The sequence below is a fragment of the Pleurodeles waltl genome, chromosome 3_2 (assembly GCF_031143425.1).
Source record: "Pleurodeles waltl isolate 20211129_DDA chromosome 3_2, aPleWal1.hap1.20221129, whole genome shotgun sequence".
Classification (NCBI taxonomy): Eukaryota; Metazoa; Chordata; class Amphibia; order Caudata; family Salamandridae; genus Pleurodeles; species Pleurodeles waltl.
The window spans coordinates 99,964,032-99,976,969 of NC_090441.1; the positions used below are offsets into that span (position 1 = coordinate 99,964,032).

The 12,938-nt window shown below is 48.5% G+C and overlaps 1 protein-coding gene across 1 annotated transcript in view; it reads left to right on the plus strand.

The window, feature by feature from the left end:
* RCC1L (RCC1 like) overlaps positions 1–12,938 on the plus strand; it is a 109,593-nt gene that overhangs the window by 83,635 nt on the left and 13,020 nt on the right. The window contains exon 8 of the mRNA XM_069226912.1: positions 5,882–5,969. Within this exon, the coding sequence (XP_069083013.1) occupies positions 5,882–5,969 (88 nt within the window). The remainder of the gene's footprint in view (positions 1–5,881; positions 5,970–12,938) is intronic.

Sequence of the window (12,938 nt, forward strand, 5' to 3'; positions counted from 1 at the left end):
CTTTAGTGAGTACTCTTCTAACTCCCACAGTGGCCGCCAAGCAGTGGCCTCGAATCACGGCTTTGTGGGCATCCCATTCGATAGCGCGCGTTGAGGCGGTGTCCTTATTTGAAGTGAAGTAGTTTGATAAGCATTTGGATTTCTCTGCTTGGAAGGGGGGTGGTCTGTGAAGGCTTCTGGTTGTAAGCGCCAAGTTGGGATGCAGGCATACGTGCGTCCCCATAATAATGTGGCGTGAAGCGGATTGTGGTCCGAGATGGTGCGGGATAGATATTCTGACGTGTTTATTTTATTAATTATGTCAGGCGTTGCAAATAGCATATCTATCCTGGTGTGAATTTTATGTACTGATGAATAGTAAGAGTATTTGTGTTGCGTGGGGTGTCCCGCTCTCCAGATTTCTTTCAGACCGTTGTTAGTGGCCCATTCTACTAGGTCGGTGGATGTGCGTCTGGCTGGGGCAGTAGTCAGTGGGGGAATTGAGCGATCCATATGTATATCTAGTACTGAGTTGAAATCGCCGCCACATATACTAGCCTCGGATGGGTCTCTGAGTCTGCTGTTGTTGAGCGTCCACAGAAGTTCGTGTTGGCCTGCGTTAGGGGCATATAGAGCGACTAATGCTAAAGGATAACCATCTAGAACCCCTTCTAGTATCACATATCGTCCATTTGGATCATTTTGTGTTTGGGACATTACAAATGGGACCCCTGGTGCTACCCAGATCCCACCCCACGAGCGAAGGTCGAGAAAATGGTGCCATATAATTGTCCCCGCAACTTTGCGCATAAGCTTTCTAGTGAGGACCCATTGAGGTGAGTCTCCTGTAGCATGGCAACATGTATCCAATGCCGCTTAAGAAACGCATAAATTAGTTGTCGTTTGCGTGTGGATGCTATGCCCCTGATGTTCCATGTGATTATTTTATATTGTGGAGTGTTATTTTGAGATTGAGGGGCTATGGTATGTGTGCTGTTTTATTGAGCTTGGTAGATATACTGCCCATGTGCTCCCATGATTTCCCCAGTGAGCTTTATGGATAGGCATTTACCGGCTATGGTATTGCCTACTATGTTTGTGTTAGGAGTGTGATTATAACGCCAATTACTATGATCGTGAACTACATTACGTGCCCTAAGTGGGTCTCGTTTAGTGACATAAAAAACAATAACTATGTAAAACATTAACTGTGCATGCATCACAGCTGGTAGAGAGCCAGTGTCTGCCATCTTGAAGAACCAGTCGATATGGAGCGGGGGGTGCTTCGGGTGCATGTACTCGAGTCGGTGAGTTTCCCGGCCCATTTCACACCTGTTGCTGGTGTGTCCGCATGGGGGCCTCCGACGACTGCGGGGCTGTAGTTTAGGTTAGCAACAGGACTTGATTACACGCCACTCGGATCCGAGCAGCCGAGCAAGATAGGCAGTTTTCACGGGGGAGGGGCATGTCCCCGGTTGTGGAGATATTCTGGGCCTGCGCGGTTAGCAAATGTCATCTGCTGTGCGCGGCGTAAGGTTAGGGCCACGGTTGGAGTCTGTGGAGTCATATTGTGCGTCAAGTTCATGCTCTGCTTTGTTTTGGGTAGATAGGGAAGTCGGAGATGTGTTGACAAAGCGCATTGTAGCCTGTAGTAGTGAGGAACGCTCTGCTTGAGCCTGTTCAGGTGAAGGTTTAGTGTCTTGTTTTCTGCGAGGTTTGCGTCTAGTCTTTGGGGATTACCATTTTTCCACTGGATTTCTCGGATTTGTCTGGTCGGCAAGGCCTTTGGTGTGCAGCCAGGTCCAAGCATCCTCTGGGGCAGTGAAGAAGAGAGTGCGAGTATCGTCCTGTATACGCAGTTTTGCGGGGAACAATAGAGCGTACTTAATATTATGTTCACGCAGTCTCGTTTCTTTTTTACTTCCGCAGTGAAGTCTGGGTAAGCTGTGATCTCTGCGTTTTCGTACCTTACAGGGCCTGATTTTCGCAACAGTTGTAGGATGAGGTCTCTATCGCGGTAGTTGAGGAGTCTTGCTATGAGCGGGCGAGGCTGGGCGCCCGGTTGGGGGGGGCGGTGGAATCTTCCAGGCACTCTGTGTGCGCGCTCCACTGAAAAGAATTTCAGAATATTATTTTGTAGTATTGTACCTGTTAGCCGTTGTTCAATGAATAATTCTGTACTGGGACCTTCTGCTCATTCAGGAAATCCCACAAATCGAATGTTGTTCCGGCGTGATCTGCCCTCATCCTCCTCGGCCCCGCGCTTCAGGGCTTCAACCTCGGTTGTTACTGTCATCATTTGCAGTTGGAGGTCTTTTATCGATGGTGCTATCCGTGACGCATCCTCTTCGAGCATTGTTACTCTCTCCGCTAGTGCTTGTTGGACCATGCGAAGGAGGTTGACTTCTTCCGTGACTGATCCTATTTTGGTTTCTAATGTGGTTTTGGTATCTAGGATGGCTTGTAGTATTTTCTCAAATTGCGTTGTATGAGTTTGTAGGGTTGCCTCCAGCTTCTGAAGTGCTTGGTGTGTAACCGAGGGTTCCGGTGTCGGAGCCGGCTCGTCTGAGTTCATGTTTCCTGGTGGTGCTCATGAGGTCTTTGGCTTGCCCATTAATGGTCTTAGTGTGGCTTGATTTGATTTGGTGAAGCTGTCGTTTTGTGTTCAGGTCAATCTAGGAAATGTATTGCTTAAGTTCGCCAGTGGTGTTTGGCTCCGTTATGTTCTGGGTGGCGCCATTCAGAGGGTGTATGATTAGTTTAGTTTGAATTGAGCCGATTGTTTTGTGTGAGTGGGGGCAATGTCCCACTGCACAGGAGCTTGAGTGCAAGGCAAGTGGTGCCGTCCACGGTCGGTGAGTTGTAGTTTTAGACAATTGCTAGTTAACCACTATATGCCTTATGTATGAGTGCAAGGCGTATGTGACAGTCCGACCTATCCCCGGCAGAATTGGATTGATGGAGTTAAGCGATACACATACGATTGAGTAGCTTTTACTTTGATTTGTAGCAGGCAGTAGTTGTGAAGTACGGACGGTTGAAGACGGTCACAGTGCACTGTGCAGTACTTCTGCGGGCAGCGCTGTATTATGAAGCAGCTATTGCGTCTTCCGGGTGTCAATGTGGTGTCTGATACACTCTGAGGGGCCCGCGACCCGATCTGTCTCGCCGGTGGGGCACGAAGCTGCACTCTGTGGGATGTGAGGTGCTTTTGAGTATTAGGCAGTTGATATGCCTCTCTGTGCCGTTTCCCTCTCAGCGGGGGCTGTGTGGTCTCCCCAGGTTACGTTTTGAGTGGGACAATATCGCTGTTGGTGGCTGTAGTTGGGGTTTACTGCTAGCAAAGATGCCGGTTAAATAGCATTTCCGGGTGGTGCGCTTGCCTTTTGGGGTCTCGTGTGCCTGATTGGGAGGGGGTGGAGTCCCACGGGCCCGAGGACCCGGCGCCTGGGGGCCCGCTTATGAGGTGCCTCAGCCAGTATGGGCGGGCCTGCAATGTTTAACAAATGCGGCCTAGCGGCCGGGAAGGCCTCCGAGGACGTTTCTTTCTGCTTGGGCCCTTACCTGTATTACGGGCGCCGAGCCCGATGCCGCCTCCCCAGGCCCGCGAGTCAGCGCGTGGTCCTCGGCCTTGCTCCTGCTCCCCCTCCGGGTGAATTACATAGGCCGCTGGATCCGGTGCCGTGCGCGGCCGTGTTGCCTTCCTCAGCGCCCGACACGAGCGCTCACCTTCTCGGTCACGGTGCAGTATCCCTGGTGGCCCCTGGAGTGTGCTTTATAGTGCCGAAGGGGTCCCGGTGACTGCGCATTCGCGCCTACCGTTTAGGAAAACAGAGGCGTCTTGTGAAGGATTTTGCCTTTCTGCTTGGGCCCTCACCTGTATTCCGGGCCCCGAGCCGAGCCCGATGCCGCCTCCCCAGGCCCGCGAATCAGCGCATGGTCCTCGGCCTCGCTCCGGCTCCCCCTCCGGGTGAATTACAGAGGCCGCTGGATCCGGTGCCGTGAGCGTCCGTATTGCCTTCCTCAGCGCCCGACACGAGCGCTCGCCTTCTCGGTCACGGTGCAGTATCCCCGGTAGCACCTGAAGTGTGCTTTATAGCGTCGAAGGAGTCCCAGTGACTGCGCATTCGGCGCCTACCGTTTAGGAAAACGGAGGTGTCTTGTGAAGGATTTGCCGAGGGCTGAGAGCGGAGCTGTGTTTGATGCGACTGCTCTGGCCGCCATGTTGGCCACGCCCCCACGGGTTTCTTGACCTTAATGTTTAGTTCTGCTTGAATACTTTACATGCTTTATCTGAGGTAGGTTTGCTTCCTGAGCTATAAGATACTATGGGGCAGATTAACTAAACTGTCAGGCAATGCCGTGCAGCAGCCAAAAATTCTGCGCTGTATTGCGTGACAGGGAGGGAGCAGGAGAGCTCTATAGCTACACAGATGTGGCTCTCTCCTCCCCAAACCCTAGTATTGGTGCAGATGTTTGCTGCTGTGCGTCACATACACACCTTTGGGCCATAGTGCAAGGGTGTGTGCGAGAGTCTAGCATAGGTTTTGTACTGGAAAGCTTTCCTTTCAGTGCAAAATACTATGTTGGGACAACATTTAAAACTTTCCTACTTTGTATGTGTGATGCACAGTGCAGCACACATGCAAAGTATTAAAAGAAAGGAGAAATTACAACATTCCTTTTAACGCCTGGTTTTAAAATGTTATTTTTTTTACGCAAAACATTGTGGATAGGGTTTTGCATCAAAACGTTGCATGGGACATCTATGTAATGCCCCTTGACGCTAAACTTTGCGTTAGGTTTAGTTAATTTCCAGCACAAAACAAGTTTTGCGCTGGAAAGTATATAATAGAAAAAAAATATTTTTGGCTGGTTTGCGTCACTTTTGTGACGAAAAGCCAATGTAAAATGTTAGTAAATCACCCCCATGGAGTTTGCCCAGAGCTACTCATAGAAGCCTGCTTTACCTAACAAGTCACCATATTACTAGTTTGGTGGGAGCTGTCTTCCAAATTAATAATCCTGTGTTTTATGCTTTACATTTTGAATCTCCTGACCCCTCCGTAGCACATAACTGGTATTCCATCTTCTCAGAACCTCCTATATGCTTCTCATTCATCTGGCTGTCACATGTTTCATCTCCTAACTCCTACAAAAACCACAAGCCTGATCTTGTCATATCTCAGTTTAGTCTGCTCTCCAACTCTATCTAATTTATTTTCTCTTTAAGTTCCTGTATCTGATGTCGTCCCCTTCAAGCTCTTGCTGTTTCTGGTCTTTTTCTGCACTTACTCAGTCTCCTCTCTGCCCTTGTATTTCAGTTCTTTGTCAGTTCTCTACCTATCCATAGCAGCATGTCCAATCCCCACTATTCTCCAGAAGCCCAGTAACCTTCTCAAAGTATTTCTTCCAGTTTCATTGAGAGTGCCAAAAGAGGCTTTGTTTCCCCCAACCCGGGATGAAAGTTTTTCTTTTGATGACATAGAAGTTTCCGTGATCGCAACACATTCTTTGGGCTTAGTTGAAACCTCCATGGTCACCTCTTTCTTTGTAGAGTAAAAAGGAAACCAGGCCTGACATTTACAAGCAATGAATTATTCATCTAACAGTGTTCCTTGTAAATCGTACAGTTTTCATGTCCTAGCAACTTTTTCAGATACATTTCTTCTGATTTACCAGTTGGAAGGGATTTAAAGGACACTGTTTCAAACCACTTTTACAGTTTTGTTTGGGAATTCAATGAGGTACTCCTTTTTGATCAAGAACTTCGCAATATGTAAATTATTGAACCAACATTTTAACACTGGCATGCTAAAATTAGTCACTGAGACTTTCAAATAAATCTTCTAGTGTTTGTTCACATCTTTATATCAAAATATTTCTTCACCCATTAAAACAGGTGAACGTTCCAAGGCACTTGCCATTTAAAGAAGTTGGAAAGGTGAAGCAAGCTGTTTGTGGAGGGACAGGAAGTGCTCTGCTGAACGGTAAGTGCCACCTCCAAAAATTTGCTTTACTGATTGCAGAGTAGGGATGTTGTCATTATTTTGCATAGTTGAGATACAGAAGGTAGTGCAACTGTTTTTAATATATATAGCAAGAGTTAACAGTATAATTGCCCCACCTCTCTAGCATTTGCTAGGATTCTACATCAGAAGTTAGAGTACATGGTACTGAATAGCTACAGATGTATGTCCATAGTAAACTAGTAATGACAAGAATGCTTCATACATAGATCAGTGGTTCAGTTCAAATCTACCCATACCCCGATTCGTTGGGACTTGTTCTTTGGCCACTACTAACAAAGAAGTACATTTTTTGCTTCAGCCATATGTGGATAATAGACAAACCATCGCCCCAGGACATTCATACTAATACAATGATTGAACTGAGGCAGAGAACAGACCTGTCAATGTCTAGAAGGGGATAAATTGTTGTAATTTTAAACTTATAGCTGTAACTGGCCTTACGTACATGAACGGATATTTCTACTAGGCACTGTGCAGCATTTAACAAAGCTATAATGAGAAAAAATTTTTTTAGATTTTCCTAGTAATTTATGAAGGAAATTCTTAATTTTATTAAAGACATGGAGGCGAGTATTAGGCTTTCTCTTTTCCATTTAATTTAACAGCAGCGCGGTCAAAACTACAAAACCCAAAAGGCTAGGAACAGTAGCCACCTCCCCCCCCCCCCCCCCCCCCAAGTAGTTATCTTGCCTGCGAACAGCCTCTTTTCTTGTGCGAGGGATCAGAAATTAAAAAACATGGGAACAATAGATAAAATGATACAAACAGCCATTAAAACTGAAAATGTCCTTGTAGAAAGTTCACTATTTGATGCAGGCTTTGCAAGAAATCCACGGATTCTGGAACAACCGTGAAGAGATGGTTTGAGGAAAACATATCGCTCAGATTCTGGAAACGAAGCGTAGGCTCAGCCTTAGGACGAAGGTTGTGTCGTGGTAGATGGTTCTGTTAGGGGGGAAGAAAAAACTGAAGTGAATAAAATGTGGTGGGATAATACTTGCCTCCGTGTCTTTAATAAAATTAAGAATTTCCTTCATAAACTACTAGGAAAATCTACATTTTATGGCAAGAACGGAGGCTCATATTATGCTTGTTCAAAGCGAATTTATCACCAAAAACGATGCATGCTGAACAGGCCTGCAATAAAAAGCTTTAAAGACATTATCGTTAGACCAATCAGCGATTTGAGAATGTCCTCCAAACGAGAACCAGCCCAAAAAGCTTTAGAAGCCATAGATCCCCTGGACGAATGGGCTCCATAAGAGGAGGTATCAATGCCAGCTAGGGACATAACCCACTTTACGCAGCGAGAAAGGGTAGGTGAGGAAACATGCTTAAATGGTTTCTTAAAGGAAATGAGTAGTTTGGAAGCAGAGGATGGTCTCAAATCGGCTGTCTTTAATTTATAAATCTTTAAACATTGGCCTACACATAACTTAGGTTGGTTCAGAAAATATGGATAGAACACTGTAGACAGATTAGTTTTAGTATGTCTGTTTACTGAAAATAGAACACATGAAGGAGTAAATTGGCAAGCAGTAACATTGAGTACTTTGACATCAGAAAGACTTTTTATAGAAATGAGGCATAACAACATGGTAAGCTTTGCAGATAACATTTTCAATGAAAGGAGTGTATTATCAGGCCATGACGCAAAAAGGTTGAACACTAGATTGACATCCCACACGGAACTATACCTTGGTAAAGGAGGATTACAAAAGTTTACGCCCATTAAAAGTCGGCAGATCAGTGGATGCTCTCCTACTGGTTTTCCGTTGATGTAAGGATGAGAAGAAGAAATAGCTGATCAGTATAGGTTAATAGTACAATAGGATTTGCCTTTGCTAGCTTCAGCCTCTAGAAAATTTACTATCGAGGAAACATCCGCTGATAGGGAATCGAGGTGCCTTCCCATGCACCAGCTATCCCATAAATACTATGCGGATCTGTATGCTTTTTTAGTTCCCTGAGCCCCTGATTGGTTAATGAAGTTTGAAGCATCTTCCGAAATAATCCGGACTGAAAGAGAATTCCTAAAATTTTCCAGGCGGAAAGCGTTAAAAGATTGTCGGTAATGAGGTTGTGAAGGAGCCCCTGGGGATTCAAGAGAAGGTGAGGGAAAGAAGGGAGAAGGAACGGGGGTTCTATTGAGAGTTCCAGAAGTTTGGGAAACCACACCTGAGATTGCCAGAAAGGGGCTAGGAGGACGAGAGTTGTTGCTCGGCGTCTGACTTGGGCCAATAATCTGCTGATCATGATAATTGGAGGGAAGGCGTAGTTGAGAGCAGTTGACCAGTCTTGAGAAAAAGCATCGGATGCTAAGGCCAATGGATCTGGGCGCCAACTGAAGAATTGAGGAAGTTGGGCATTGAGACGGGAAGCAAAAAGATCTATTTTGAAGGGACCCCACTTCTGATGATTGGAGTTGAAAATGTCTGGTTGAAGTTTCCAGTCGCTTGAGTCTTAAAGATGGCATGAGTACCAGTCCACTACAGTGTTTAGGTCACCCGGTAAATATTCTGCACATACTGAGATTCTGTTTTTGAGGCAAAAATACCAAAAACTCCTTGCCCGATCCACCAAGGGCTTGGACTTGGTGCCTCCCAAGTGGTTGAAGTAACCGACAGCAGAAATGTTGTCCATTATGAGGAGAACAGAACAAGAGACTTGGGGGGGGGTCATTCTGACCCCGGCCGGCGGCAGAAGCCGCCGGTCTGGCTGGAACCGCCAGAATACCGCTGCGCGGTCAAAAGACCGCTGCGGCTATTCTGGGTTTCCCGCTGGGCTGGCGGGCGACCGCCAGAAGGCCGCCCGCCAGCCCAGCGGGAAACACCCTTTCTATGAGGATGCCGGCTCCGAATGGAGCCGGCGGAGTGGAAGGGGTGCGACGGGTGCAGTTGCACCCGTCGCGATTTTCAGTGTCTGCATGGCAGACACTGAAAATCTTGGTGGGGCCCTGTTACGGGGGCCCCTGCAGTGCCCATGCCATTGGCATGGGCACTGCAGGGGCCCCCAGGGGCCCCACGACACCCCATACCGCCATCCTGTGCCTGGCGGCCAATACCGCCAGGAACAGGATGGCGGTATGGGGGTCGGAATCCCCATGGCGGCGCAGCAAGCTGCGCCGCCATGGAGGATTCCCCAGGGCAGCGGAAAACCGGCGGTACACCGCCGGTTTTCCATTTCTGACCGCGGCGTCAGAATGCCCAAGGGAGCACCGCCAGCCTGTTGGCGGTGCTCCCGCGGTCGTTGGCCCTGGCGGATTTTACCGCCAGGGTCAGAATGACCCCCTTTGTCTTTTGCAAGGCTTCTGATTGCAAAGGAGCCGGCAAGCATCTCTAAACAATTGCTATGCAACCTGGACTCCTCTAGTGAGTATGTACCCTCAGTCGAGATCAGGCCACATCGGGCACCCCAGCCCGAAAGACTCTCGTCCGATTCCAATACGAGATCTGGGGCTGATGCGAAAATGGTTCTTCCGTTCCAGGCGTCTAAATGGTATAGCCACCATTGTAACTCTATTTGTGATTCTTGGTTCAGAGAGATGACATCTGAGTAAGCCAGACCTTTTTTGAAGATGTCTGATTTTTTATCTTTGGAGAACCCAATAATGAAGAGGTCCTGGGAAAATAGCCTGGATCGAAGAAGAGAGTAGACCGACTATTCTGGCTAAGGTTCTGAGAGAGAATTTGGTTGAGCGCATAATCTGGAGGATTTCAGATTTGATGGATTTTACCTTTGCCGAGGGTAAGTGAAGAGTTGCGGAGACGGAGTCTGAGAGGAAACCCAAAAATGTTATCTGTTGCCGTGGAATTAAGGTGGATTTTTCTAGGTTGATAACGAAACCGTGGTCGGATAGGAGAGTGCAAACAAGAAGGATTTGAGATTGGACTGAGTATAGATTTTGGTTCATGATAAGAATGTCGTCCAGATAGATTATCAGTCTGACTCCTTGAGCTCTGAGATAAGCTACAACAGGTTTCATGAGCTTGGTAAAGCACCATAGAGTGGAAGAAAGTCCGAAAGGAAGAGAGGAAAATGAAAAGTCTGATCCAGCCATTGGAATTGAAGGAACTTGCTGGATTGGGGATGAATTGATACAGTAAGATATGCATTTTGAAGATCTAAACAAACCATCCAGTCTCCTTGTAAGAGAGAGTCTCGGAGTTGCGAAATAGTTTCCATCTTGAAGTGCCTGTAGACTACAAAGTGGTTGAACTGTTATAAGTTGATGACTGGACGCATCTTTTTGTTTTTCTTCTGAACAAGGAAGGAGAGCTTGGACTTCCAACAAAATCAAATTTGTCATTTCTGTAGAAAAACATGGAGGATGAGGGAGAGTCGTCTGGAAGGGCTCTAAGTAGAATTCTATGACATGACCCTGAACAGTATTCAGAACCCAGGGATCTGTGGTTATAGTCTGCCATTTTGGAAGAAAATATTTTAGGCGACCTCCTACAGTAGGAAGGCCAGAAGGGTGACTTACCTGCTTGAGAGTTGTATTTGGAACCTCTGTTGCCTCTGCCACAAAATCCCCGGCTTTACTGTGGGTAGAACTGGGCCCTATATTCTTGGTACGAGCATTGGTAGGAGGCATGAGAACCTTGGGTGTTATATGAAAGGCCGGCAAAGCGGTTCCTTCTCTGCCAGCCCTGGCAAAAACTCGACCGGAAAACATTTTCCTCAGGGATTGTTGGGCCTTGTCTAAGGACGCAATGTGGCCACGTATTTGCTAAGCTCCTTAATAAAGGAGTCTCGGAATAGCAGACCTTCTGCTTTAATACCTGGGTCAGACACCGCTAAATTTACCAATTTGGGGTCCAGCTTTAGAATGAGTCCCTTCCTGCGTTAACGCGTTACAGCTGCACTAGCATTGCCTAGTAGGCAGACAGCACGTTGGACCCATAAAGAGAGTTCCTTCCGATTAACGGAGGCATGTTCTAATCTGGCTGATTCCGCCAAGTCAAAAATGCGTGTCAACGGGCCGATCACGTCTAGGAGCTTGTCTTGGCAGGTGGACCAGGCCTTGTCTACCCCCTTCCGTGGATCCTTGCCAAATTTGGTGAAAAAAGTAAGTAGGGAAGGGTCAATAGATGGAGTTTAGGAAATGTTTGAATGGAGGGATGGACAAGGGCATTCAGAGCGTAACTTCGCTCTGGTTTGTTTGTCCAAACGGGTGCGCAGACGTGAGGTGACATATTCTCCCACATGTTCGTGGGAAACCATTCGGTTGAATAAAGGTGATGCATTTCACATGGATCAAACATAGGGACCCCTTGAGAGTCCACAGGCTTAGAAGGAACTGAGGAGGAGGGTTCAATCAATCAATCAATCACTGCATTTGTAAAGCGCACTACATACCCGTGAGGGTCTCAAGGCGCTGGGGAGGGGGGGTGCTACTGGTCAAAGAGCCAGGTCTTGAGGAGTCTTCTGAAGGCCAGCAGGTCCTGGGTCTGTCGTAGGATGGTGGGGAGAATGTTCCAGGTCTTGGCTGCGAGGTAGGAGAAGGATCTGCCGCCGGCGGTGGTTTTTCAGATGCGGGGGACTGTGGCGAGGGCGAGGTTGGCTGAGCGGAGGCTTCGGGTGGGGGTGTGGAAGCTGAGTCGGTTGTTGAGGTAGGTGGGTCCGGTGTTGTGCAGTGCTTTGTGTGCGTGGATCAGGAGCTTGAAGGTGATCCTTTTGTTGACGGGGAGCCAGTGCAGGCCTCTCAGGTCGAGTGTGATGTGGCTGCGGCGGGGGACATCGAGGATGAGTCGGGCCGAGGCATTCTGGATGCGTTGGAGTCGTCTCAGGAGCTTGTTTGTAGTTCCTGAGTAGAGGGCGTTCCTGTAGTCGAGTCTGTTGGTGATGAGGGCCTGGGCAACGGTTTTTCTCGTGTCGAGGGGGTTCCATTTGAAGATCCTGTGGAGCATACGGAGGGTGTTGAAGCAGGACGCGGAGACGGCGTTGACTTGCCTGGTCATGGAGAGAGTGGAGTTGAGGATGACTCCCAGGTTGCGTGCGTGGTCCGTGGGTTCCGGGGCTGTGCCTAGTGACGTGGGCCACCAAGAGTCGTCCCAGGCTGATGGGGTGGGTCCGAGAATGAGGACCTCCGTCTTGTCTGAGTTCAGCTTCAGTCTGCTGTCCTTCATCCAGTCGGCTACGGCCTTCATTCCTCGGTGGAGGTTAGCTTTGGCGGTGTGGGGATCTTCGGTGAGGGATATGATCAGCTGGGTGTTGTCGGCGTAGGAGATGATGTTGAGGTTGTGTTGTCTGGCGAGGGGGGCCATGTAGATATTGAACAGTGTCGGGCTGAGGGAGGATCCCTGTGGGACGCCGCAGATGATCTCAGTGGTTTTGGAGCGGAAGGGTGGGAGGCGGACGCTCTGGGTTCTGCCGGAGAGGAAGGATGTGTTCCAGGCCAGGGCCTTCTCTTGGATACCGGCGTCATGGAGGCGTGCTGATAGGGTGCGGTGGCAGACCGTGTCAAAGGCTGCTGATAGGTCCAGGAGGATGAGGGCGGCTGTTTCTCCTTTGTCCATCAGGCTCCGGATGTCGTCAGTGGCGGCGATGAGGGCGGTCTCGGTGCTGTGGTTACTGCGAAAACCGGATTGGGAAGGGTCCAGGATGTTGTTGACTTCGAGATAGCGGGTCAGCTGTTTGTTGACAATCTTCTCGGTCACTTTTGCCAGGAAAGGGAGCAGGGAGATGGGCCGGAAGTTCTTGAGGTCCTTTGGGTCCGCCTTGGGCTTCTTCAGAAGGGCGTTGATCTCGGCGTGCTTCCAGCTTTCTGGGAAGGTTGCTATCTCAAAGGAACAGTTGATTGTTTTCCGGAGGTGGGGTGCGATGGCTGCGCTGGCTTTGTTGAAGACGTGGTGAGGGCAGGGGTCCGATGGGGATCCGGAGTGGATGGAGTTCATGGTTTTGATGGTGTCTTCGTCGCTGACG